Source organism: Phocoena phocoena, chromosome 7 (assembly GCF_963924675.1).
Source record: "Phocoena phocoena chromosome 7, mPhoPho1.1, whole genome shotgun sequence".
NCBI lineage: Eukaryota > Metazoa > Chordata > Mammalia > Artiodactyla > Phocoenidae > Phocoena > Phocoena phocoena.
Genome location: NC_089225.1, coordinates 93,005,447 through 93,032,046, shown reverse-complemented (window position 1 = coordinate 93,032,046; position 26,600 = coordinate 93,005,447). Strand labels below are relative to the sequence as shown.

The window sequence follows — 26,600 nt, the reverse complement described above, 5'->3', positions numbered from 1 at the left end:
TGTTTAAAAAAGAAAGAATTTTTTAAAAGACTATCTTTTTTACTTTACTTTGGAAACTGAGACCACAAGAAAATACTTCCTGAACGCTGTATAGTAAGTACTCTGTTATTTAGCTTCTGATGCTTAATGTTAGCAATCAATTAATAATTACTTTTCCTAATACATTTTTTTACAGGTACATATGGTATGGCAGCTCCATGGTATTTTCCATTCCTTCCTTCCTATTGGAAGGAGCGGTTGGGATGCGCAGAAGTGAAGCATGAGAAAAGCAATGGCCTTATCTTTACTAATATCATGATGCAGAACACCATCCCATCTGCCAGTAAGACAAGTAGGTCAACAACATGCATTATTATGAGAGAAGTGATATAAAATTTACATGACTAGTGATTTTAATTAGCTTTTTCTAAGTGGCAAAATTATCCTTTTAGTCATGGATGAATATGTCTACACATATGTGTTGGGACTCTTAGAGAGATTAAATTGTGGCTTTTTCTGAGCTCATTAGCCCAGTTGGTTAGCATATGGTGCTAATTAGGCCAAGATTGCAGATCCTTTTGTGTTCCAGTTAGATTCACACAGAGAAAAACTTTGTTCCTTGGCGCCAGTCTGCACCCCTCACCTCAGCCGTCTGTCACTAGTCATAAGGAGTAACCAAGTAACAAGTATGGATAATTTAGCCTAACCCGTCAGCAACACTGAACAGACAGTTTAAGGCTCATGTTTTACTGACATTGGGTGAGCAGTGTCAGCTTCATAAAGTAAGGATGACCCATATAAGTGGTCCTTCTGTGATGCCTGAAGGAAATGTGGAGAGTAATTAATGAACCGATTCTATAAACCACAGATATGAGCGAGCCTTGTCACTGTAGACATTTATTCTGTAAGTAGATATCATCCTGTCCAGTTGGAGGACCAAGCCTTAAAATTGTGTTTTGAGTATTTGAGATCTGTGGAATAAAGGAGAATTCATTATTATGATACTATATTCTGAGACTACTTATTCTGACAGAGAAGGGCAATATAAACCTTAGAGTGTGGTTCCACACTCTCATTCATTTTTGAAACAAGTGAGAAGGCTGAAGACTATAGTAGATCATTTATTCCTGGAATTATTTTTTACTTTGAGGCTTGTGTTTTTATAGTCTTCAATTTTTAATTAATGAAAAGTCTAACTCTAGCTTCATTTATCTTCCTTGTGAGCTTACAACTCTTTTCTTAATTTCTTTCCAGGTCCTGAATACATGTTTCCCTCCAACACTGAGTCTGAACCTAAAGATCTCACAGTTGGGGTTGCCCTGCATGGGGTCACAAAGAACTATGGCTCAAAAATTGCTGTTGCTAACCTCAGTCTGAACTTTTATGAAGGACATATTACTTCATTGCTGGGGCCCAATGGCGCTGGGAAAACTACTACCATGTATGTTACTTTTCAACACTTAGGTGTCATAGAAGCATATTACTTAATATTTCTTCATTTCTTTCATAAATATAAAGTTGTTACAACTCCCCGATGGATTAAGATAGCTCAAGTTGTTTCCTGGAAAATGGAGTCCAAGTCAAAGGTCCAAATTGTGAGCTCAAAGTCCAGATCAGAACCACCAGATAGGTTTATTTGCTCTACCTAATATTGGCACACTGGTACTTCTTAAAATTTTTAATTTCAGTGCCAGCATTTAAAAATGGGAGAGTTCTCCAATAAATATAAATATTCCTGCTATCTCTTAGATAATAGGAAGTTCTGGCAACATTGGATCTGCAGGCTTAGGTAGAGACAATTGTTTGGGGCTTGTTAGTGACTGTTCTCAAAGGGGCCGTCTACTTTCTGGTTCATCCCTGGTCCCCACCAATCTTTACTGCTTCATACATTCAGTCTATTTCATTTCTTTGCATTTTTATGCTGGCCCATGTACCAGTTTGGGTTCACAAACCTTGGTATAAACACACTCAGCCCCAGCCACTCTATTACAGAGAACCCTTACCTTGATTCATGAAGAAAGAAAAGAATCACCAGCTATCAGATATAGATCAGAAAGTCCACAAGTGGTACATGGGCTGTTCTTTCTCTCTCTTCAGTTAACTAGCATTTTCCTGTATCCTAATGGAGAAGATTCAAATGTTTTTAAAGTGACATTCTGTTTAATTTTTTTCTGTGGCTCACCTCCAGTGCTCTACTAGGCTTAGCTTGGAGTCAACTCTAAGATGCTGTTGGTGCTTTAGGCCTTGTTTGAGAACAAGTGTCTGTTGTTGGATATGCTATTTGCTATCATCGTGAGTAAGCTCAGTGACTGCCAGAACATATACAAATTAATCTTTAGTAAATAAAAGGAGACAAAGGAAAGTTACGAAATGAGTGAACATGCAGTTACTCTCATTTATATGACCTGTTTCAATTCAGAGTTGGCTTTCTAGTAAGAATACAATGCTTAAAATGTCAGATTTCTAACAGGTAACAAGAGGACAGTGAAGAAAAGTGATGGAGAAGGATTTTGAAGAGGCTATAATTTTAGCTGAGAAAGTCCCCATTTCAGTTTTCTGAATATAAAGAATATATAAAGAAATATGTTATTTGATTTTAATGTGTATTTATGGGAAGAATTACATATTATGTTGATTCCCTATTTAATCCGCAATAGTCATTTAAGATCTATTACGTGCAAGACACTAGTTAGGTACTGAGGGTGGTGAGATAGCAAGTCCTTTCCCTGACCTCATGGAGCTTACATTTTAGTGGAGAAGATGGATATTAAATAACTCCCCAGTTTACTGACCATCTGAAATATGAGGAGTTTGTAGGTGAGAATATTCTCGTCACAGGGTAGAGTAAGGGACTTAAGATGACCAAAGTTCATGTGGAAAACAGAAATTTGAGGCTTAATTGCATATGGGTACTACCTGATGCCAGGCAAGTGCAGGAGTTTGCTCAAGGAGGGAGTGCATTTGCAGTTAAAAAGCGCAACCATTTCTGTCATTGCTACCACCATCACCCCACCACTATCATCATCGTCATCACATAGTGTTTCTGTCACACTCTAAATTATTGGAGGCGTAAAAGTAATTTTAATTTTTATTCCCAATTAATCCCATTTTACTTCATAGCTTGACCTGGCCTGGGAAGATACACTGTAACATGTTTTGCTAACAACTGAGATACATTTAGTCCTAAAATCTAACTCAGAGTTTTGGTTCACACCTAATTTACGGTTTCTTCATTCCCAGCTCCCTGTTGACTGGGCTGTTTGAGGCCTCAGCAGGTACCATCTTGGTTTACGGAAAAGATATCAAAACAGATCTCCACACCGTGAGGAAGAACCTGGGGGTCTGCATGCAACATGATGTCCTGTTCAGTTACCTCACTACCAAGGAGCACCTCCTCTTATACGGCTCCATCAAAGCTCCTCACTGGACTAAAAAGCAGCTGCACGAGGAAGTAAAAAGGTCAGATATGACAGCAATGAGAACATGCGTGGGTAACTCCTCTCAAAAAGACGTCAAGCTGTAGTAATAATACCAGTAGGAGACAGTTTCTCAGGAAACAAGTGTTTTTAGTTTTTCTACTTTTCTAGTATCGTATACATTTAAGGGCATTATCCTCACTGGCCAGTTATTATACTGGAATTGTTTAACTGTCTTCATCTCTGACTCCCATATTACCCCCAATCCTCTGTTTCTAATCTCCGAGGATACCATACTGGTCTTTTTTTTTTTTCTTGGCTGCCTCGGGTCTTAGTTGTGGCGCACGGGCTTCTCTCTAGTTGTGGCGTGTAGGTTTTCTCTCTCTAGTTGTGGCACGTGGGCTTCCGGGCATGTGGGCTCTGTAGTTTGCGGCATGCAGCCTCTCTCGTTGTGGCACGCAAGCTCAGTAGTTGTGGCACATGAGCTTTGTTGCCCTGCGGCATGTGAGACCTTAGTTCCCCGACCAGGGATCGAACCTGCATCCCCTGCATTGGAAGGTGGATTCTTTACCACTGGACCACTAGGGAAGTCCCTACCACACTGGTCTTAACTGGACTCCCGGCTTCTACTTTCCCTTGTACAGTCTATGCAAAGAGCAGACAAGGTGACCTTTTTAAACTGCAGATCAGACCAGGTCACTCCTTGTCAAAATCCTCTTATGGCTTCTCACCACACTCTGTGAAACTCAGGAATGTTCTTACCAAGGCCTATGAGGCACTTCCTGACCTGCTTCCAATCCTTTCGATTTTATTTCCTTCTGCTTTTTCCCCATTCACTCTGCTCTAGGCACGCTCACCCAGGTGCACACTTAGTTATGCTAGGCCTGCTCCAGCCTCAGGGTTTCCCATGTACCCTCTACTTAGAGCAGCCTTCCCCAGACAGCCCTTTGACTTACTCCTCCACCTTACTGGTCTCTGCTCAAATGTCAGCTTCTCTGAGGGGACCACCATGTGTAGAATAGATGCCTAAAATAGCATATCCCAGGCACTCAACTCATATACCCTGTATTTTTTTTTAATCACACTTATCATGAAATAGCATATTATAAACTTACTTGGGAATATGTTTATCTACTGAATTTCCCCAGCATTCCTCCTGATATACACACATACTAGAACATAATCTCCTAATGGGTTAGGAACGTTATCGGCTAGTGCTTTTCCACAGCACCTAAAACACAGTCTGGCAGAAAACAGGCAGGTACTCTATAAATATTTGTCAAACGAATGAATAAAATAATGAGCCATGTATTCCTTATGTTGTTTTCTGAATATTAGTTTTATACCGCCAGCTAGATGATAAGTAACAGAAAACTGTATCATGAATCTTCAATAGTTTACCTTGCTGAGCACATAATAGTTGCTTAGTGAATACCTCTCATTTAAGGTGCTTTTTGTATTTTTCCATTGTTCACATTTTCTGTCTGTAAAAAAATAACCACTATATATCATTTTTTAAGGACTTTAAAAGATACTGGACTATATAGCCATCGTCATAAGAGAGTTGGAACATTGTCAGGAGGAATGAAGAGGAAGTTATCCATATCCATAGCTCTTATTGGAGGATCAAGGGTGGTAATTTTAGATGAACCATCCACGGGAGTTGACCCATGCTCTCGCCGAAGTATATGGGATGTTATATCCAAGAACAAAACTGGTATGAGTATCTTCTTATAACTTCACCAAGCAACAGTCATAATTTTGCCCTCTGGGATGCACGCAAAGAAGTTAAAGCCTTTTCTGTTTATAATCTCCATTAAAGATCTAAGGTGTGCTCTTCCTTTTGTGAGGTCCTCTCTTCTCCCAGCTAAATTCCTGGATCAATTAGTTAATATCTATGTAGTGCCCACTGTGAATTGAGCACTTAACTGGCCCTTTTGAGAGCATGCAAATCCAATAGAAGTTCCAAATTCTGCCTAGAGGAGCTTAGAATCTAATTAGAGATACCAAACATACACAAATGAAAATAAACTGAAAACAGACTAAATAAGTGCTAACAGGATGTGAAGCAAAGGAGCAATCAGAGTAGAGTGGCTTAATCAGAGAAGAATATTCAAAAAGTCTTTAAAATTACTGCTTTTTCATAGTGAAGGGAGGGGGGAGAGAGAGAGAGAGACAGAAAGAAAGAGAGAGAATGGAAGTGAAGCCAAGGGGACAGACTAAGGGATTAGGAAGAGTTTCCCCCCCTGCAGAGTGTGGACACTCAGCCTTACAGCATAAGCGCTGTGTATTTGCTGCCAATTTATAAGAAAAACATTTAGGAATACCCCGTCCGCATTTCTCAGTTTGAAAGCTCATTCTGATCAGTTTTTCAGTTAGCCCATGAAACGTGACTCTCCTCCTCATAAATCACAGGATTTACTTGTGCTAACTCAGTACATCCTGGGAACTGCAGCTTCACTTTTCATTCTTGGTTGTTCTCCTCTGTATTTTCAAGCCAGAACAATCATTCTGTCGACACACCACTTGGACGAGGCTGAAGTGCTGAGTGACCGCATCGCCTTCCTGGAGGAGGGGGGACTGCGCTGCTGCGGGTCACCATTTTATCTCAAGGAAGCCTTTGGGGACGGGTATCACCTCACACTCACCAAGAAAAAGGTTTGTAGGAGAGAAAACATACCTCATTATGGGACCGTAAATTAAGTTTTGTATGAAACAGAAGCAGAATCTGTCCAACTTTACTCATTGCTAAAGTTAATCCGTTAGGTTCATGTTTTCTCAAACTGAGCGAGTATCAGAACCACTGAAGGTCTTTTGTTAAACCCAAATTTCTGGCTCCACCCCCAAGAGTCTCTGATTTGGTAGATCTGGTATGAGGCTTCAGAATTTACTGCATTTCTGCCAAGGTCCACATCAGCCCATGTGATGCTGCTGCTACTGGTCTGGGATTGCACACTGAGAACCAATGTGCTAGATGAAAGAAAGTTCTGTACTAAGGCTACTGATGGAGGATCAGCCTGTTAGTTTCCCTAGCATTTCAGCCTATAAGGCTAAAAATTAGATTTTCTGCTCTATAAAAAGCAAATGAAGAGAATATGCAGTCATGTATTCACTTTCTGATCAGTATTCCTTGAATGGCAATGTGGAGATTAATTCAGACAGACCAGTGGTGCTTTCACATCTTGGAAGAACAAAAGTGCTTACTAGGGCTCCCTGTACCACCTAAAATAGCATAGGTATCAATACTGTGCCAGATGTGTATGCTGTTAGAAAGGTTTTGACCACTATCATTTATTTTATATCTGATCATCCGGATGTGACTTCCAAAATATAAAAGAGTAGTTCCTTGTTATATTCATTAATTCATTCAAAAACTTATGTATCAGGTGCATACAATGTCTTAATATGTGCCCAAGACACTGTTCTAGGCGCTGGGGATACAGCAGTGAACTGATGATATTAAGATCTCTGCCCTCATGGAGTTTATGTTCTGATGGAGTGTGGGGAATTCAGGTGGTAAAATTGATAAATATATTATTTAGAATATTAGCAGGTGATAAATGCTATGGGTAGAATAAAGCAGAGGAAGGGGCATGGGGAATGCTGGGTGGTGCCATTTTAAGTAGGGTAGTAAGAGAAGGGGTCTCTGAGAAGGTGACAGTTGAGCCAAGAGTTGAGGCCAGGCAGCGAGTGAGCCATGTCACTATCTGGGGCAAAGGAACAATTGCAAAGGCCCTGAGGAGGAAGCATGCCTGAGCCTGAAGCATCGGACGACAGAAGGAGTCTGTTGTCACTAGGGTGGGGTACATACATAAGAGGGAAAAGAGGATGGTGGGAAAGGAGGTTGGAGAAGGGACAGGGTGAGGTGGGAGAGGGGAGCCAGTAGAAAGTGACTTATAGGCAAGTATAGGGATCCCAAGTGGGACAGGAAGCCACAAGAGGAGTGATGTGTTATCTGGCATAGGTCTGAACTGGCCTAAAAGAACTTGCCACCCTCTGATGGGGGCCCTTGGGGACTACAGCGTAACGACAAGGGAGTTTTTAACTTCTCTTTTCGTCTCTAGAGTCCAAATGTAAATGCAAGTACAGTATGTGACACAACAGCTGTGACAGCAGTGATCCAATCACATCTCCCTGAAGCTTACCTCAAGGAGGACATCGGGGGAGAGCTTGTCTATGTGCTTCCTCCATTTAGCACCAACGTCTCAGGGGCCTATCTTTCACTCCTGAGAGCACTGGACAATGGCCTGAGTGACCTCAACATCGGGTGCTATGGCATTTCAGATACCACCATGGAAGAGGTACACCTGGACATTTCCTTTTTGCTTAAAACTGGTTAACTTGCTGTTTCTTTAGAATAAATGTGAACAGTTCTTTTTAGAAAGAAAAGAAATATTTAAAAGTAAACATTTCAGGGCTTCCCTGGTGGTGCAGTGGTTAAGAATCTGCCTGCCAATGCAGGGGACACAGGTTTGAGCCCTGGTCCGGGAAGGTCCCACATGCCACAGAGCAACTAAGCCCGTGCACCACAACTACTGAGCCTACGCTCTAGAGCCCGCGAGCCACAACTACTGAGCCTGTGCTCTAGAGCCCACAGGCCACAACTACTGAAGCCCACGCGCCTAGAGCCCGTGCTCCACAACAAGAGAAGCCACCACAATGAGAAGCCTGTGCACCGCAACCAAGAGTAGCCCTCACTCCCCGCAACTAGAGAAAGCCACATGCAGCAACGAAGACCCAATGCAACCAAAAATCAATAAATAAATTTTAAAACATAAATAAATAAATAAACATTTCAAGAAGGGAACCAAAAATAAAGATGCTTTTGATTACAAAAAATTAAAAAAAAACATTTTACAAAATCAAAATCTTAAAATTATCTCAATACCATTGTTATGTAAGACTGACTTCTGAGAACAAACATGTTGCTTCACTGAGAGAACACATATCTTTCACATACAAATATGTTCACTTAAAGTCCCTCTCAAAAATGTTCACGTAAAGTCGTACTTATTTGTCTCAATAAATATGGTAAAAATTTTAAATTGAAATTGAGCTTAGAAACTAGAAAACAGGCCACCATCAAAAAAATCTACAAACAGTGAATGCTGGAGAGGATGTAGAGAAAAGGGAACCCTCTTGCACTGTTGGTGGGAATGTAAATTGATACAGCCACTATGGAGAACAGTATGGAGGTTTCTTAAAAAACTAAAAATAGAACTACCATACGACCCAGCAATCCCACTACTGGGCATATACCCTGAGAAAACCATAATTCAAAAAGAGTCATGTACCGCAATGTTCATTGCAGCTCTGTTTACAATAGGCAGGACATGGAAGCAACCTAAATGTCCATCAACAGATGAATGAGTAAAGAAGATGTGGCACATACATACAATGGAATATTACTCAGCCATAAGAAGAAACAAAATTGAGTTATTTGTAGTGAGGTGGATGGACCTAGAGTCTGTCATACAGAGTGAAGTAAGTCAGAAAGAGAAAAACAAATACCGTATGCTAACACATATATATGGAATCTTAAAAGAAAAAAAATAAATGGTCATGAAGAACCTAGGGACAGGACAGGAATAAAGACGCAGACGTAGAGAATGGACTTGACGACACGGGGGAGGGGAAGGGTAAGCTGGGACAAAGAGAGAGTGGCATGTACATATATATACACTACCAAATGTAAAATAGATAGCTAGTGGGAAGCAGCCACATAGCACACAGGGAGATCAGCTCGGTGCTTTGTGACCACCTAGAGGGTTGGGATAGAGATGGTGGGAGGGAGACGCAAGAGGGAAGAGACATGGGGATATATGTATATGTATAACTGATTCACTTTGTTATAAAGCAGAAACTAACACACCATTGTAAAGGAATTAGACTCCAATAAAGATGTTAAAAAAAAAAAAAGAAACTAGAAAACACATGCATGTTTTACACTAATGAAGTGTTCTGGCTTCTCTTTCTAGGTCTTTCTGAACTTGACTAAAGGGTCACAGAAAAATAATAATATGAGTCTTGAGCACTTAACACAAAAGAAAATTGGAAATTCCAGTACCAGTGGCATCTCAACTCATGATGATTTATCTGTGAGCAGCAGCAATTTCACAGACAGAGATGGTATAATAAATCTAATGTGCACATTTTGCTTAATTCCAATAAATGACCTAAGGGAGAAAAATCGCAGGACAGATTTTTTTTTTAATTCGACTTTAAATTTTCTTTCTAAATTTAAAAATACTAAAGAAATATAAGCTTTCTTTTTTATATACAAAATATTTATTAAGCCAAATTGAATTCTCTGTTTCATAAACATTTTGAAGAATGTGAAAGAACTTCCTTGTTAGGGTGGTGATTAGTTTTTCTTCCAGCCACCAGAAGTCGTTTTCAGGATGTGACTTACTGCAACCCCAGAGCTGTGTTCAACGAGTTAAAATCCTTCTCGTAATTGGTGGTGTCCAACAGTGAGCCAAGTTACCTTGTAAGGTAGCTCACTCATTGCTGTTACACATGTTCAAGTGGTGGTCATAGTCGAAAAAAGTTTTTTTGTAAGAAAGAGTCATCCCTCTTTATGGGACCTCATTGGAAAACATGTCTAACCTTCCTTCCCCCACCTCTGAGTGATTCATATGCTGAGAAAATTCAGGCTCTGAGAAGATGCTTTTGGGAGTGGGTCTCTGAATTGGTGAAGTTGGACTTGATGGTTAAGAATCTATAATAATAGGTTTCCCCACAGTTCTTCACATAAGATATGTTTGGAAAATCATGTTTCTTGACATGACTTGAGGGATTGGGCTCTTTTGAAAATAACTTTCATCCTGTCTTATTATCTTTCTGACAGTTAATTTATGCCTTTGGAAACACTATTTACTTAAGGAAGCATATAGTAAAATCATGTATAAACGATGGAGTAGTCATTTCAACAGTTTGCTTAAATTGGGAAAAATCTCTAGGAATAGAACTTTTGATTAAACATTTGCTTGGCTCTAAAACTCAGAAAAGATAATCTCTCATGTTTGTGTAATTCTGGAACTTGGGAGTCTCATTTGTCCTCTGCTAGGTTCCTCTGGTATCATCTTTTGGGAATATAATTGTCGAGACTATGGAATGGAAGACTTTGATTAGAGAGTGGTCATCTGCTTCAGGAAGTAAATGTTATGTATTTGTCTCATAATTTGAAACTATTCTTCAGTCAGAATGTTCCCCTCATTGACATTATCATTTAGAAAGCACATTTGCTCCATTTGATACACCTGTAAGTCATCGACATGTAATTTCTCAAGAAGCAGAAAAGCATACTAATTAACTTAAAATATTCAGCTCCTTCTGCAGTTCCCCTTTGCAGAGATATGAGTTTGCATTTAAACTTGTTCACTCTATTTAATTGGAATTCATTTTAAATTAAGCAGCTTTGTATTTTTCCTTATCAGCTAAATGAAGATCATGATTTTTGTGCTGCATAATTTGTGATGGAGCATTAAAAATATCCACAGAGTTGACAAATACTGTCATCTTATCACATGTAAAGGAGCGCTTGGTGGCAGGCCTTCGGAGGGAATGTTATACTTGAAACTATTTTTAGAGGGGCTGCTGAAATTATTAGTTGTATGAGCACTGTTGAGGAAGCAACAGTTTATGGCCTCCACAGCTGCTCTCACTCTCAGAAGCCATCGGATGTCTTCTCAGCACCTGAAGAGCATTTCAGGGCAGTGTGGGGTGGGTTCGGGGGGAAAGAGGGTAGACATTTTTTTCCAATGAGTTCTCTTTTGTGACTCACGTGGTAAAAATAGAGTTTTGAAATGCCATATAATCAGTCCAGATTTCTAAAAGGAATGTAATGAATAAGTATTTGAACGAGAATTATACTTTGGAGGAGAGCATTTTCCTTTTCCTATGTTTAAGGTGACTTCATTGGACCTCACATTACAATGAGAGCCAATTACACTTACCATCACTAAGTTGCCCACAATAGGAATGAGTTAGACTAGGCTGCTGTTCTGGTTTCTATTTATTTTATTTGAATTCAGTCTTTTGATAGAAGCTACCTCTTGAATATTAGTAATTAGTAATAATACTGATTCTGCATTGAGACTTTAAGAGATTGGGAACAATATTCATTTATAAAATTCTAGATATCTTACTTTGACATGTAAAAGTACTATGTATATGACAAAGAATATTTTGCCTATAGTAATTTATAATTTCCAAAGCACCTTTACAGAAGCTGTATGAGATGGAGAGGCTCGGGCCCAAAGCTGATCAATGAAGAGCGGAACTTCAAATGCAAATCTTTAAAATATAAGCTTTTCCTACCATGCCACATTATACCATTCATCTATAGGTTCTGAAGTTACTTTAGTTCTGGATTTAGCAGGATTTCCCAGAACCATATTAATTTTTTTTTTTTTTTAATCAGACAAAATCCTGACCAGAGGAGAGAGATTGGATGGTTTTGGACTGTTACTGAAGAAAGTAATGGCTATACTCATTCAGAGGTTCCACCACACCCGCAGGAACTGGAAAGGTTTCATAGCTCAGGTTATTCTCCCCATCATCTTTGTAACCACTGCCATGGGCTTTGGTACGCTAAGAAGTTCCAGCAACAGCTATCCGGAGATCCAGATCTCCCCATCTCTTTACGGTACCTCTGAACAGACAGCCTTCTATGCGTAAGTTTCTTCCCTTTAACTAAAACAACATTTCCACATACCTCCAGAGGTACGTTGTGCCTGTGAATGCCATGTAGTGCTAAGGAACTTAGTAGCAACAGTACCTGCTCCTGCCAAAGGAATACACAGTTTGATTTATTGCAGCGTGATACTTCTGTCACCAGCAAACGACGTTTTAAGAATTTTTGTGTTTGTCTAAAAATAAAGTTATAGTACATCTTTATTTTTAATTATGAGACTTTAATCAGGAAAGCCAGGTTAGGTATGGCTTCCCAATCTGTTGTAATATATAGCAAATAGCTTTTTATTGAATATTGAATAGCAGCGTCAGAATTCTGTATAATAAAATGTTATATATACAGTAGGTGATCACTAAATGCATGTGACAAATAATAAGGCAGCCAAATAGGGACATGTGCTTATTTTTTTGGTGACCATTTTTTTTTCTGAGTCTGAGTCTTCCTTAGATTTTTAAGAAAGCAGTCCTATAGACAGCATATTTTATTTCTTCAAATTATTTATGAGCATGAGTTTACTATGGGAGACTAGTGGAGGAGTCGTGAATTTGTTTCTATCCTTTAATATTACAGAAATTCTCACCCAAGCACAAAAGAACTGGTCTCAGCAATGTGGAGCTTCCCTGGCATTGACAACCTGTGTTTGAATATCAGTGATCCGTAAGTGGTTCTTGTTTGTTTGTTTGTTTTTCAACATTCCAGTTGTGTGTGTGCATGTGTATGCGTGTGTGTATGTATGTGGGGGAGTGTGGTTAAGTGAGTGTGTGTGATTTGGCTGGAGGAGGTCAGCACCCTGATTGAACTCTATCTTTAACAGATTTTATCTATCTCCTTTAGTTCATTCCATGGTTATGCTATACTGTAATAATAAAGAGGTGCTTTATAACTTGTAAGGTTCGTTTGTGTACATATTTTCATTAAACAGTCACAACCACCCTGTGAATTATTAATCTCATTTTTAAGATGAAGAAACTGAGGCTCATGTGGACTAAGATACTTGTCTAAAGAAATCTAGAAAGTAGGTTGTGTAGCTAAAGCTGAGACCCACATCTTCCGAGCTCAGTCCCCATGCTTTTGCACTACATAGTGTTGCTTATTGAAACTTCCAGGATAGTACATGACACATGGAAACCTGACATCTGTGCATTATTTTGCTAAAGTATCCCCTTCCCTTCAGAGGAGAGGATGAAAAGAGCAAAGAAAATAAAGGGGTCCAAAAAGTTCCATCCTGCCACATGAAGACAATTCAATGAGCTTTGGTCTCTTCAGTGTTTAATCTTGAAGTGCTCTCCCTCAATCTCCCATAAAATGTCAGATCACTTGGAAATGGTGGTGCCATGTATATTCAAGTTATGAAAAATCAGTAAACTGAACTTAGGACTATACACCTGAATTTAATACCAAATACTCACTTATGTGCTCGTACATAAACATGCGAATGTACACATACCTCACTTCAATATCATTTTTACTTGCAGAAGGTGTTTAAAGAAAGACAGTCTGGGAAAATGGAACAGCAGTAGAGAGCCTATTACTAATTTTGGTGTTTGTTCCTGCTCAGAAAATATCCAGGTAAGATGGAATTCGCTTTCACTGAAGTAGAAAAAAGAAAGGAATAAATATCAAAGCTTGAAAGATCTATCTAGATTACCAAAGAGTTGGTATCATTTCATTGTATGGAGGCTAGTAGCTCAGCGATGTCGACCTGGGCAGCTGAAAAACACTGAACTTCAGGTCACTGTTTTAAATCCATCTCAGGACAAACTTCCCGAGGTAGGTAATTCTATGACAGTCTTTGTGGAAACTGACAGAAAATGAGTTTTTGGTCTCAGTTCAGTTGTAACCAGAAAGCTCTGTGTTTCACATAACTGTCATATTTGAAAACACGGTGAGACTGCTACTATAGTGGTCATCTGGGAAGTTAGTAATGTGTAAGTCCAGAACAGAACTCTGTATGTATCCAAGCAGCACCTCCAGGATGCAAGAAAAATCCATGTCCTGAAAGAAACATTAAAGATTCTCCAGCCAACACCCTGTCTGTATTCTATAAATACACACCTTAGTTTTATAGGCCTATCAATTCAATAAACTTTAAGGAAAACAAATTCACTGGGGAAATTAAAGATTGTTGAAGAAAAGAGGTAACTATTAGTTTCTGAGAGTCACTATGTTGTCAACTTACCTCCCAATAGGGGAGGAATCTAGCAATATTTTCTTCAAAGTGACATATGATTACGTCCTAAACTGTCTTGGTACAGTATTTTAAAATAAAGATGTTTTCAGTAAATGCAGCCTATTTTTGTGGTCTCACATAAGACGGTTACTAACAATAAAAGCTGGGATCAAGCAAGCATTTTCTGAAATCCTTGCACATATAAATATTATTCTTACCCAGTACTCAAAGCATTTTCTAATCCCTTACCTAACCTAGCTAATTCCTGAAATCCTTCATGTATTTTCTTTAGTTCACAGTAAAAGTCTACTAACTTAGTATTTAAAATTGGAATCTAGATAAATTTTATTAATTAAAAAAACCCAGTAGATTAAAATTTTTTCAACCTTATATTCCGTTGATGGGAATCCAGATTTGTGTAAACAGCTTTTATTTATTTATTTATTTTTTGCGGTACGCGGGCCTCTCACTATTGTGGCCTCTCCCGTTGCGGAGCCTGCAGGCTCTGTGGCCATGGCTCACGGGCGCAGCTGCTCCGCGGCATATGGGATCCTCCCGGACCGGGGCACGAACCCGTGTCCCCTGCATCGGCAGGCGGACTCTCAACCACTGCGCCACCAGGGAAGCCCTGTAAACAGCTTTTAAAAGAATTGACAGTGTCTACTAATGCTGGAGTTATACATACCCTATGGACTCAGCAATTCCACTCCTGTTATATACCCATCAGAAATGTGAATAAATTCACCAAGTGATATATACTGGAATATTCATAGCAATACCATTTGTAATAGCCACCCAAATTCCCAGCAACAGTAGAGTAGATAAATCAAATGTAATCTATTTCCACAATGAAGTTCTATATACAGCAAGATGAGAATGATCTACACTGCACACATCATATTCTCAGAAACAAATGATGAGTGAGAAAAGCCAAATACGAGAGAGTACATATGATACAATTCCATTTATATGAAATACAAAAACGGGAAAAACTCTTCTGTGCTGGTTACTATGGGAGTGGTAGGATTGGAAGGAAGCATGATGAGGGGGCTTCTGGGGTAATAGCATTGTTCTGTTCCAGGTGCTGGTTCAAGGGTGTGTTCAGTTTGTCAAAATTCATCAAGCAGTATCCTTATAATATGTGTGCTTTTCTGTATGTATAAGTCAATAAAAAGTTAAAGCTAAAACTTAAGTTGCATACATAAGGATATCTCTGTTTATGAAACCAGTGGCATTATAGAATGTGATCTTCAAGTTGATACAACTTGATGCAAGGTGAAATTCAGCCTTCATTTTTTAGAGCAACCTGCAACATTATGCTCTTGATACACATGTGGTGCTAGCCTCAGGCTCTGGAACACCATGTGAAAGATGGTGGGAAAAACTGGCAAAGTGCTAGGCTTTTCCCATACTAAAGTTCATGGCAGTGAAGCATGGGACACTTCAATGAAAAGTTAGTAGTCAGGAAGTGCAGAAAGCTACGAACACATAAATAAGTGGTTTAAACTAAGCTCTGAGATTGGTTAATAGTAATGTACCAAGGCACTTAATTTTGACAAATGTATGATGGTAATGTAAGATGCTAACAGTGGGGAAATCTGGGTGAAAGGCATGCAGGGACTCTCTGTACTGTCTTTGCAACTTGTATAAGTGACACATATATACATATATATAAGACATATATCTATGAAGATTGGATTTGGATATGGGAAAAATTGGGTTCTGACACCTAGGTTGGTACCTTAAAACTAATATAACACAAACTTTTTATCCACTACTGTTCATCCCTGAGAACTTATGTCTGTTAATGTTATCTTTTCAATTTGGGGCAAACATTTTTCTCTTCCCTGTGAATTATTGAGGGAATTTTGAGTCATCTTAACGTTTAATGTTATTCTCCAAACATATCAAGCTTGTCAGTACAGTGAAAGAAATATTGAACATTAGTTAACTTGTGTTCTTTTTTGGCTTTAAGCAAGTCCTAAACACATGTATAAATAATAAATGTTTGTTCTGATTTTTTGGCATAGGCAAGATGACTTCCTTTTCAAAGCTCTTTAGAGGCAGAGGGCACTTATCACACTCTACCAGTTGCACTAATAGACAGATCATAAGACTGAAGCTCCTTGACATTGTCTATTTAATTTGTACAGCATTGTCCAAAGAGAACTTTTTTAACCTTATTTTTCAGGAATGTCCTAAATTTAACTATTCTCCACCTCATAGAAGAACTTATTCTTCCCAACTAATTTATAACCTCACTGACCACCACTTGGAAAACTATCTTATATCAACTGCCAATAAGTTTATGCAAAAAAGGTAAAAATACTCTGTTTATAACATGTTTAATTTAGAATATCATGCTTTCTAATTTTAATAGTAACTGTCTTTTGAATTTGTGACAATAAATGCAAGTTTCTATTGATTATTTATATGGGTAAATTCTGTTTTATCTAAACTGCCTTACATATTAAAATTTAAGTAAATTAATTTAATGACTCTAAATTAAGATTTATTTGAGCACATTGAAAAGCATTGTTTTAGGCCTCAAAAATGTACTGTTAAATGTGTACATATTTTTTTCTCAAAGCGAAAGTGGAGTTGTTGACTAGATTGTGCCAGCTTGCAGAATTTTAAGGTGTAGCTTTTGGTGACAGTTGTCCTTAGTTCCAATATGAATATCTCAAAACTTGGAGTATGATATCTGCATGTGAATAAAATGTCTTTTTGTATAGCAAAGCCACAGGCATGTTCCTAAGCCACCTGAACATTTGCCACAGAGGTAAGCGTGGCAGGCTTACATTTGCAATGACATGGATGGACCTGGAAGACACTATGCCAAGTGAAATAATAGACAAACATGGCATGGTTTCACTTATATATGAAATCCAAAATAGTCAGATTCATAGAAGCAGAGAGTAGAGTTGTGGGTTCTAGGGTCTGGGGGGAAGAGCGAAACGGGGAGATGTTGGTCAAGGGGTACAAAGTTTCAGTAATGCAAGGTGAATACGTTCTGGAGGTCTAAGTCCAGCAATGCGACTATAGTTAAGAATACTGTATTGTTACTTGAAATTTGTTAAGAGGGTAGACCTGAAGAATTCTCAACACATACGTACAAGAAAATGGTAACTATGTGAGATACTGGCTGTGTTAATTAGCTTGATGGTGGGGATGATTTCACAAGATGTACATATATCAAAGCATTCGTATGCCTTAAGTATACACACTTTTTATTTGTCAATTATGTCTTAATAAAGCTGCGGGGGAAAGTTGGTAAGCACACATGAATATGCATGTAAATATTTTCAACAAAATGAGGTTTATTATAAATAAACCATTCCAAAACCTACTTCTTAAGTGAAGAATGTGCTATAGTGTTCTTTCCATGTCAAAAATATAGCTGTATAGCATCACATTTAGGATAACATTTACAAGAAAATTATTTTAGTGTAACTATACCATTATTTATTTAACCCAGTCTTAATTTGGTGGATATTTAAACTAATCTATCCTTAAAATTACTATTTGAATTTTTTAATCCACTTTTTATTTTTAAGAGTCCATGAACTTCTAGCTATAATGTATGCTTTAGACTAAAATATGATAAAAGAAATCGATAAAACTGTAAAACATTTGTCAGACAGTATTTATTTCATACTGTAAATGTGTTCCTGATGGAAAGAAAAAAAAATGAGCTCTTAGTTAAACATTTTAGATTTATGAATATCTTCTCCATTAAAACAATTTTCCTATATAGATATGGAGGCTGGAGTTTTGGGCTGCCTTTGACTAAAGACCTTCGTTTTGATATAACAACAGTTCCTGCTAATAGAACACTTGCCAAGGTAAATTGTGATCTTTCTTTTGGGACGTCATACAAACGAGAATGTGAACTTGAAATGTTCAAGCATTTTCATGAGGTAAAAACAAGACATGGGTCAGTAGATTTGAAAAGCACTTTGGAATAATGCATACTCCATACTACAGTGGTTCCAGTCCTGTGTATTTATCCTAGGGAAACGTGTACACATAATTACCCGGATACATATACAAAAATGTGCGTGGTAATATTTCTCATATTAGCCGAAAAAACAACCCCAAATGTCCATACACAGTAGAATAAATAAACAAATTGTTATATACTCATTTAACAGAACTTTCAGCCATGGAAATGAATGAACTCATTTCCATACAACAAGCAGACTAACTCTTCCAAACATTATTAGTAAGCAAAAGAAAAAACAAAAAGGAATACACAACTATAATTGCATGTATCATAAACTTTGAGAGTAGGCAAAACAACCATATTGTCTAGGGGAGAGAGAGAGCACATTGTGGTTTGGAAGGACACAGAGTGTCAGGGAGACGTTCTGGATGCTGGCGATTTTCGTTTCTCAACCGGAGTGATGGGTATACTCCCTTTATAATTTTTTGTTAAACTATACATTAATGTTTTATGCATTTTTCCTTGTATATGTGTCGTATGTGTTTAGCTTTGCTTTTCAAAGAACATGGAAACTTAGAATTTGGTGGATATAAATAATCCTGTTGACTTTTTTTCTTCTAGATTGTACCTATGCTTTGAATTTGAAACAAGCTAGAGTCACAGAATCAGACACATATGATTACACATATGATCACAAGTAGTCTTTAAATTTTAAATTGTTCTTCACATATTTCTCATTTGGTAGTAAGAGATGTATACAACCTTGGGGGAAGTGAAGAAAATAATATTCATTTAGTGACTGTTATAAACCAAGAACTAGTATCACCTTTTATACAAACTACCTACACATCCTCACAACATCCCTAAGAGATAGATATTATTGAGTCTATTTTAGCTGGGTTTTATAAGGTCATATAGAAACTAAATAGTAGTGCTAGGGACTTGAATGTCTACCCCCGCCCCCAGCCCCGCTTGGTTCCTTTTCTCCCTCTCTCCACACATAGAGTAAGGGAGTTCTAGTATTAAATAATTTCTCCCTAAATCAGATTTGTAATTTTGAATTACCAACTGGCTTTCTTGAATTGAGGTATACCAGTATTTTAAATCCCTCTGCTTTTGACATAGCAGATGAACTAACTCACTTTCTTGTGGGTTACAACTAGGAATAGAAAGTTAGTGGGGGTATTTCAAGATTATCAATCATGTTGCTAAGGGTACAATGCTTATATGTGTATTTAATTTCTTTCTACAGCCTGGCCTATATGCCAGTTGCTTTTTAATTATTATTATTATCATTATTACTGAGAGACAGAATGCCCTAGTTCTAGTTTCAGAATCACTACAGTCCAGTCACAGAAATGAAGATAATAATGAAGTCTTCTGTTTATTTCAAGCTTTCACTTTAGAGAAGGTCTAGCTAGAATAACTAGTAACTTGGTGCTCTCATGCAGGGATAAAAAAAAAATGTTTTCCCAATCTCTGCCCATCTCTAGGTTGGAATCTTAAGAGTTCTGTGGTCAGCACTGGTGGATGGTTCATAATCTGCCCAGATGAAATAAGTTACTGGGAAATTGGTGACCTTATTTTAAATATAAATTATATAGGCTGTAAGATGTAAAGACTGCCTGATTTATTTGAACACCACACTGATCTTGCCTTCTTTCGGAATCTTAACAGGTATGGTATGATCCGGAAGGCTATCACTCCCTTCCAGCGTACCTCAACAGCTTGAATAATTTCCTCCTGCGAGTTAACATGTCAAAAGACGATGCTGCCCGACATGGTAAAGTTACTTACTTAGAAGTTTCTTGTATGGCAACTTTTGGTACTGTCCACATGAAAATGTGCACTAGATGCCATTTCCTCCCTGTGGCAGCTATTTTATGGTATTTAGATCACAGATCTTTAAAAGGAGTTTGGAAGTAGTAACTACCACCAGATGGAACATTCTGGATAATCCCCTTAACTTCAAGTTAACTTAGTTTCCTCATTTATCAAGTCAGGATAATAATGCTGACTTCCCACTTATTTCTCCTCTCACACCTAGTAGTTATATCTCATAGGAAAATATTTTATAACTATTTACTTGTACATAGGCTAAAAATTAAAATAATAATGTCAATAAATATTGTACACAAATCTAAATGTGAAAACAAAACTTTTAAGCTAAGAAGTTCTAACAGGAAAGAAGTGCTACCATTAACTGAGTACTTACCGTAATGACACTTGCTTTGTATAAAATATTGCTAATCCTTAGCTCCCTCTCAGGATGAGTATTATTGTTTCCTACTGCTATTTCTCTGGGAATCAGAAGTGTCTGGCTCCTGCCTCTTCATTTTCCTAATACTTCTCTATACTCAGCAAGGTCTACTTTAGTGGGGTTTCCCAAGAAGCTTCCACATAGTTTTTAAAAAGGGTTTGGAATCTGAAAGAGACTTATTTGTTTTCTAATTCAATTACTCTTCATCAGACCATTCCATCTTCTTAAGCCTTGCTTAAATTATTTTCCCATACTGATCCCCCAAAATAATAATAATAAAGATGGAGAAAATAGAGTAAAGTATCTGCTGGCCAACAGTTTCTACCCTAATAAATAGGTTAACAGACTATTAAAAACAAAGAAATGCCGTTGTCTACTTTTGTTGCATTTCCCTACTGTTGGGCATAATAGCATGTGCTGCACGTTCTGGTGATTGTAGAAGTAAACTGTAGAGACACATACTTATTCTAGGAACAGAATCTTTCAGTCTTCGTTTAAGAGAAAACAATATTTTTCCCCAACTGCTTTCGCATTTTCCTAGCAGCAGGAGCCCTGAAGAAAATAACAAGATTGATAGATAGTCCTTAGACCTAGAGCATCAATAAAGTGTGGAGTCAAAAGTGGTAAATTAAGTTAAATGATGACTAAAGCCAGGTGGGTCTGGCATAGCCTGGTTTGAAACACTACTGAACACTTGACTTTCAGTAGGATGTCTTATTGAGAGCAAAGGACATTTGTTGCCGTGACAGATAATGAAAGTATAAGAACCACAGAAATGACTAGAAGGAAATGTTGCAAAGGTATGTAGGTAAGAAAAAGAGACAATGCCACTTTTGAAGGATCAGCTTTTGAAACCTATATTGAAGTTTCATTTATTATTAGTGTTCTTTACCAAGATGAAAGCAGTCTGAATCACTCTGGATCCCAGCAGGCTTGTTGTGGACCCTACAAGTGTATTTTTAAGTTACATAGTCTAAAGAATTAAGAATTCTGGAACATAAGCTTCATATTGACCCTAAAAGGAAATGTTTTTAATTTAAAAATAAGGCTTAGCTTGAGTTATATAGAGATTAGTAGCAGTGTGCCTTCTGTTTTTTATTAACTTTTCTCATACAGGCTTATTATGAAAGTGATAGCTTTCCACCTTCTCTGGAAGGAGTTTGTTTTCTTTCAGAAAAGAAATCCATGTCACCTTAAAATGCTTTTATTGTTTTGTAATGCATGTATGGGATCTGCCATGATAATGTTGTCTTTAAAAATCAGCTCAGTTATTCTCCTGCCACCTCTCCCTACTACACTACCTGTTTTAAGGCACCTTTGTTGCATTCTACATGAATTGAGATTTTGCTTTAGCTGTAAAATTGATTCTCTTTGAATTTTAACATGCTAATAAAAATCTTTTAATTAGCTTTCCTTTGCAATGTCAGTATCTGTTATATTCATGTGGTTCCCTCTAGTGGTTAATTTAACATGAAAGTTCTTTCTTCCCCTAGAATACAGATTTACTTGTGTTCACTAACAAATGCTACACAACCAGGCTCTTTTCCAAAAATATTGACACATTGTTCCCTCCACCCTAATGTTTATTCTTATTACATTACTAGCAGTGGTCAATGGGAAGTTACTCATTTTAGGTTTACACATGTAGAAATAACAGAAAATGTGTTCTTTTTAATGTGTATTGTATATGGGGGAAATAATTGAAATTGTAAGATTTTATTCGAGTCAGTAAGCATTCATTGACTAATCGCTGTACTTAAGACATTACGCTGGATGCTGTAGAACCCACAGAAAAGATTGTGATACAGATTCCAAACCCTAATATATGTACTTGATGTTTCCGCTAAAGATCTGTAAAAAAAAAAAATTGGTTTAGCAGCATTTTTCATATTGGAGTAAATGTATTTGTAAAGATTCCTCTGGTGAAATAGAGTATTTCTTGATTCTGAAATACAGATCAGGACTAAGAGAAATGTTTTCTCCTTGCCTATGTTATAATCCAGCAACAAGGTTTAAGGAGGGCCCAAAGAAAATTGAATCTCAGTAAAAAGAGAGCCCATTAATTTACACAAAAGATAAGAGAAGTGCATTCCCTCAATGATGTGATTAAAATTATCAGTCAAATTGATTATTATTGCTGGTAGTTTCTTTGTTTTGATTTAACTATATATTATATTTTTTCTTCAATAAATAACAATTGCAGATTTCAACCTCGAAATATGTCACACTCTACTTGATAAAAGTTATAAATTTAACTAAATGGAAGTAATATAACTTTAGAATCATCTATAATACTTGGGTGCTATCAAAGGGCCTTAATATCCTAATATAATGAACATATACTATGTGAGCAGTAGTGAGAAAGTTCTTGTTCAGCTTATGACTTTATAGGAAAAAGTACTTAAGGGATATCCTCACTCCTAGTTCTTTTCCAAAGTTACTCAGACAGTATAGGCTTTGCCTTCACACTGTGGCCCTTTGTGAAACTTGTCAGCCCATTTTGAGTCTGGCTAACCAGTGTCCTGTAAGGAAAGGGAGGAAAGAACCTTGCTTACACTTATACTCAGAAAGTATAACCAACCCTTGGAGATACAGATAATTTAGGACTGCATTGGAATTAAGTGACTACTTTTCTGGAGCCAGCTAGTTTCTCTGATTCATTTTGGATCTTTATGTCTCAATGAAAATCCCTCCAGAGTGGCTGAAGTTCCCAAGCTCTACTCTTGGTAGAGTTCTAGAACAATAGGCATCTCAGAAGCAGTAAAGGAGGAGAAGGGATCCTCTCAGGCTACAGTATTTCCCTACGACAGCCAATAGCACAATGAAGACGGATGGGGGTGGAAAATGTCTGTTCTTCAGGAGATCCTCATATAATTGGTCTCCCTTTGAGGTGCTTCTTTAAATGTCATGCATTTCTAAAGTGCTACTGAATACAAACATCCATATTACCAGATGGAGAGAAGTAACTGGAAAACAATGACTTAAATGTAGTAGAGGGGAAACATGCTATATAAGAAGTGTAAATTCTTGCCCCTTCCCCCAAAATTCCATGCACAGTGTGAAAAACTGTTTTGGGCTTTTTGTGTGTGTGTGAGTACCATCAATTGTATGGCATTGATGAGACTGGCAGGGGGTGGGGGCATCATTTTCCTTTAAAAGAGTATCCCCAAAGTAAAATTCTTTAAGTGGGAAGCAGCCACACAGCACAGGGAGATTAGCTCGGTGCTCTGTGACCACCTAGAGGGGTGGGAGGGAGACGCAAGAGGGAGGAGATATGGAGATATATGTATATGTATAGCTGACTCACTTTGTTATACAGCAGAAGCTAACACACCATTGTAAAGCAATTATACTCCAATAAAGATGTTTAAAAATAAATAAATAAATAAAAATTGGTACTTTTTAAAAAAAATTTTTTTAATAAATTTATTTATTTATTTTTGGCTGTGTTGGGTCTTCGTTTCTGTGCAAGGGCTTTCTCTAGTTGCGGTGACCAGGGGCCACTCTTCATCACGGTGCACGGGCCTCTCACTGTCGCAGCCTCTCTTGTTGCAGAGGACAGGCTACAGACGCGCAGGCTCAGTAGTTGTGGCGCACGGGCTTAGTTGCTCCGCGGCATGTGGGATCTTCCCAGACCAGGGCTCAAACCCGTGTCCCCTGCATTGGCAGGCAGATTCTCGACCACTGTGCCACCAAGGAAGCCCCCTAAAATTTTTATTGGAATATAGTTGATTTTGTTGTGTTAGTTTCAGTGGTACAGCACAGTGAATCAGTTATACATATACATATATCCACTCTCTCATTTTTTTTTAGATTCTTTTCCCATATAGGCCATTACAGAGTATTGAGTAGAGTTCCCCGTGCTGTACAGCAGGTTCTTATTAGTTGTCTATTTTATACATAGTACTGTGCATAAAAATTGGTATTCCCGATTAACTGAATACCTACTAATGAAAAGAACCATTTCTTCTTTAAGGTATCGTCTTGTATAGCCATCCTTATCCAGGAGTGCAAGACCAAGAACAAGCCACGTAAGCAGACATATATGGCATGACTCTTTTCTCCTTGGCTTATTGAGCCTTTGTATAAAGTGCTATAATTGGAAATCACAGTTGTATCTGAATGAATGTCAATCTAGAAGAGCTGGTAATATAAGTCACTCACGGATAAAAGGAGGTTTCTGAAAGTGTGTAGAGTGAGGTTGCCAAGTAGAGCTTGTTGACTGTAGATTCACAGAATCTCCTGCTGTTGTAAGTCAAGTGCATAAGTGTTTCATCATTTCAACTTCCCTGCATAGCATTTAAGTACGATTTCTATGCTCAAGAACTATAGCTCTTGCATACACCCTGTAGCCCTTGTTGACTGAGGTTTTTCCATCTAATATCCCTAGTCAATTCAGATGCACTCAAGCTACATTTATCCCAGGGTCACAGCCAAGTCATGTAGAAGATATTATCTGGCTGCCTTGCAAGAAGACTTATTTGTGTCACAGCCAACTCTTGCACTGTTTTGTTGATGGCTTTAGCCATGAATCTTTCTGAAAAGAAAAGAGTTCCCAAAACTTATGTGTGCTCTCCTCTCCCTATCGCTCAATGTAGAATGAGCAGCTTAATCGATATTTTAGTGGCACTCTCCATCCTGCTGGGCTACTCTGTCACCACTGCCAGCTTTGTCACCTATGTTGTACGGGAGCATCAGAACAAAGCCAAGCAGCTGCAGCACATTTCAGGCATTGGTGTCACATGCTACTGGGTAACAAACTTCATTTATGACATGGTGAGTAACTTGTGTCTTTGCAAGAAAGACAGGACCGATTTGGGTAGAAGACAGTTTTATATTTGAGATTTATTTGCCCTGGTTTGTTCAGATTATTGCCACAAAGACAATAAATTAAGAAAAGAATTGCATCAGGCTTATATGCGTCCAGCAGTCGGAAGAAAGACAAATCCACCTGCCTTGCCCTTATCTCTGTGGTCTGAGGACCTTCTCTATCAGATTCCCCAGGACATTTGTTAGAATCCAGGTTGCTGGTCCTCACTCCAGACTTAAGAGGTTCCTATCTTGGGAGTGGAGCATGGAGAACATGCATTTTTAACAACCGCTCCCCCAAGTTATTTTAAGCACATCAAAGTTTGAGAACCACTACTGTGGAGAAATGGAAGCTTAGGAGCAGAATAGCCTTGCCCAGTGGTACCACATAAGCAAGCTTATCAAACTTTCATCAACTAATAGTGAAAAATTCGAAGGAGTAGCCTCTGCTGAATAACACATTAGAGATTAGTAGGGAAAATAAAGGGTGAATTTAATTGATAACTCTCTTATTTGCCTAAAATGGTTCCAAATTCAGATGGTTTTTCTTGACTCCAAATGTGTCAGTATGGCCAAAAGCCCAGGATGGGTATGTATTTGCCTGGAGATTATGGTGAAATTGTCATTGGCTTGCAGGGTTGGAGAGTAATTAACTGCCTATCCGTTTGGTTAATGTATCCAGTGAGGTCTGAAATGCGATCATTGTAGAAGTCAAATCTAAAAAAAAATGGTCATGATTCCTCTGGACTTAATAGGAGCTTTAATATGTCAAGAAAACTTAAAGTACACACTTCTGTGAAGGGCTACTTACTACTTAGATTCTGGTTCTCGTTCCAATTTTAGGAGATGTTCCTCCCTAATTAAATTCCCATCTCTTTCATTGTGTACATCTTGCTGCAAATCCTCAGCATTTACTCTATCTGCTTGCCGATGAAACACTGAATCCTTTGTTCATATCCTTGTGATTCCAAGAATGTGTGGTACCCACTGCGCTGCTGTTTTGCACAGAGTGGCTCACACTGATAACCAAGCCTTAGAAATCAACCATCTGAGAGAGTTCCAGCGCTCAAAATAAAATCAATACTTGGAGGGCTGAATAGAATACAAAGATACCTGGCTGTCTTATCTTTCTCACTGAACCTTTGTCACCAAATGATCCCAAGTCTCAAAGCCTGGAGGGAGGAGCACCAGGGACTCTGAGAATCTGTATAAAGATGGAGACTGGCTTGACCTCCTATTGCAGGAGACAAATTCTAGAGTGAAATCAATGTAAAATGAACTGAATGTTACAAGCAACAAGAGCATAGATAAAACTTCATTTC

General features: G+C 38.1%; 1 protein-coding gene across 1 annotated transcript in view; it reads left to right on the top strand.

Annotated features, from left to right (window-relative positions):
- The window catches only part of ABCA12 (ATP binding cassette subfamily A member 12), a 177,866-nt gene that overhangs the window by 131,345 nt on the left and 19,921 nt on the right, over positions 1-26,600 (top strand). The window contains exons 28-42 of the mRNA XM_065880034.1: positions 176-322; positions 1,234-1,420; positions 3,220-3,438; positions 4,916-5,112; positions 5,893-6,053; positions 7,460-7,696; positions 9,374-9,524; positions 11,821-12,073; positions 12,664-12,750; positions 13,569-13,662; positions 16,455-16,582; positions 18,021-18,108; positions 19,887-19,992; positions 24,446-24,500; positions 25,068-25,245. Of these exons, the coding sequence (XP_065736106.1) occupies positions 176-322; positions 1,234-1,420; positions 3,220-3,438; positions 4,916-5,112; positions 5,893-6,053; positions 7,460-7,696; positions 9,374-9,524; positions 11,821-12,073; positions 12,664-12,750; positions 13,569-13,662; positions 16,455-16,582; positions 18,021-18,108; positions 19,887-19,992; positions 24,446-24,500; positions 25,068-25,245 (2,288 nt within the window). The remainder of the gene's footprint in view (positions 1-175; positions 323-1,233; positions 1,421-3,219; positions 3,439-4,915; positions 5,113-5,892; positions 6,054-7,459; positions 7,697-9,373; positions 9,525-11,820; positions 12,074-12,663; positions 12,751-13,568; positions 13,663-16,454; positions 16,583-18,020; positions 18,109-19,886; positions 19,993-24,445; positions 24,501-25,067; positions 25,246-26,600) is intronic.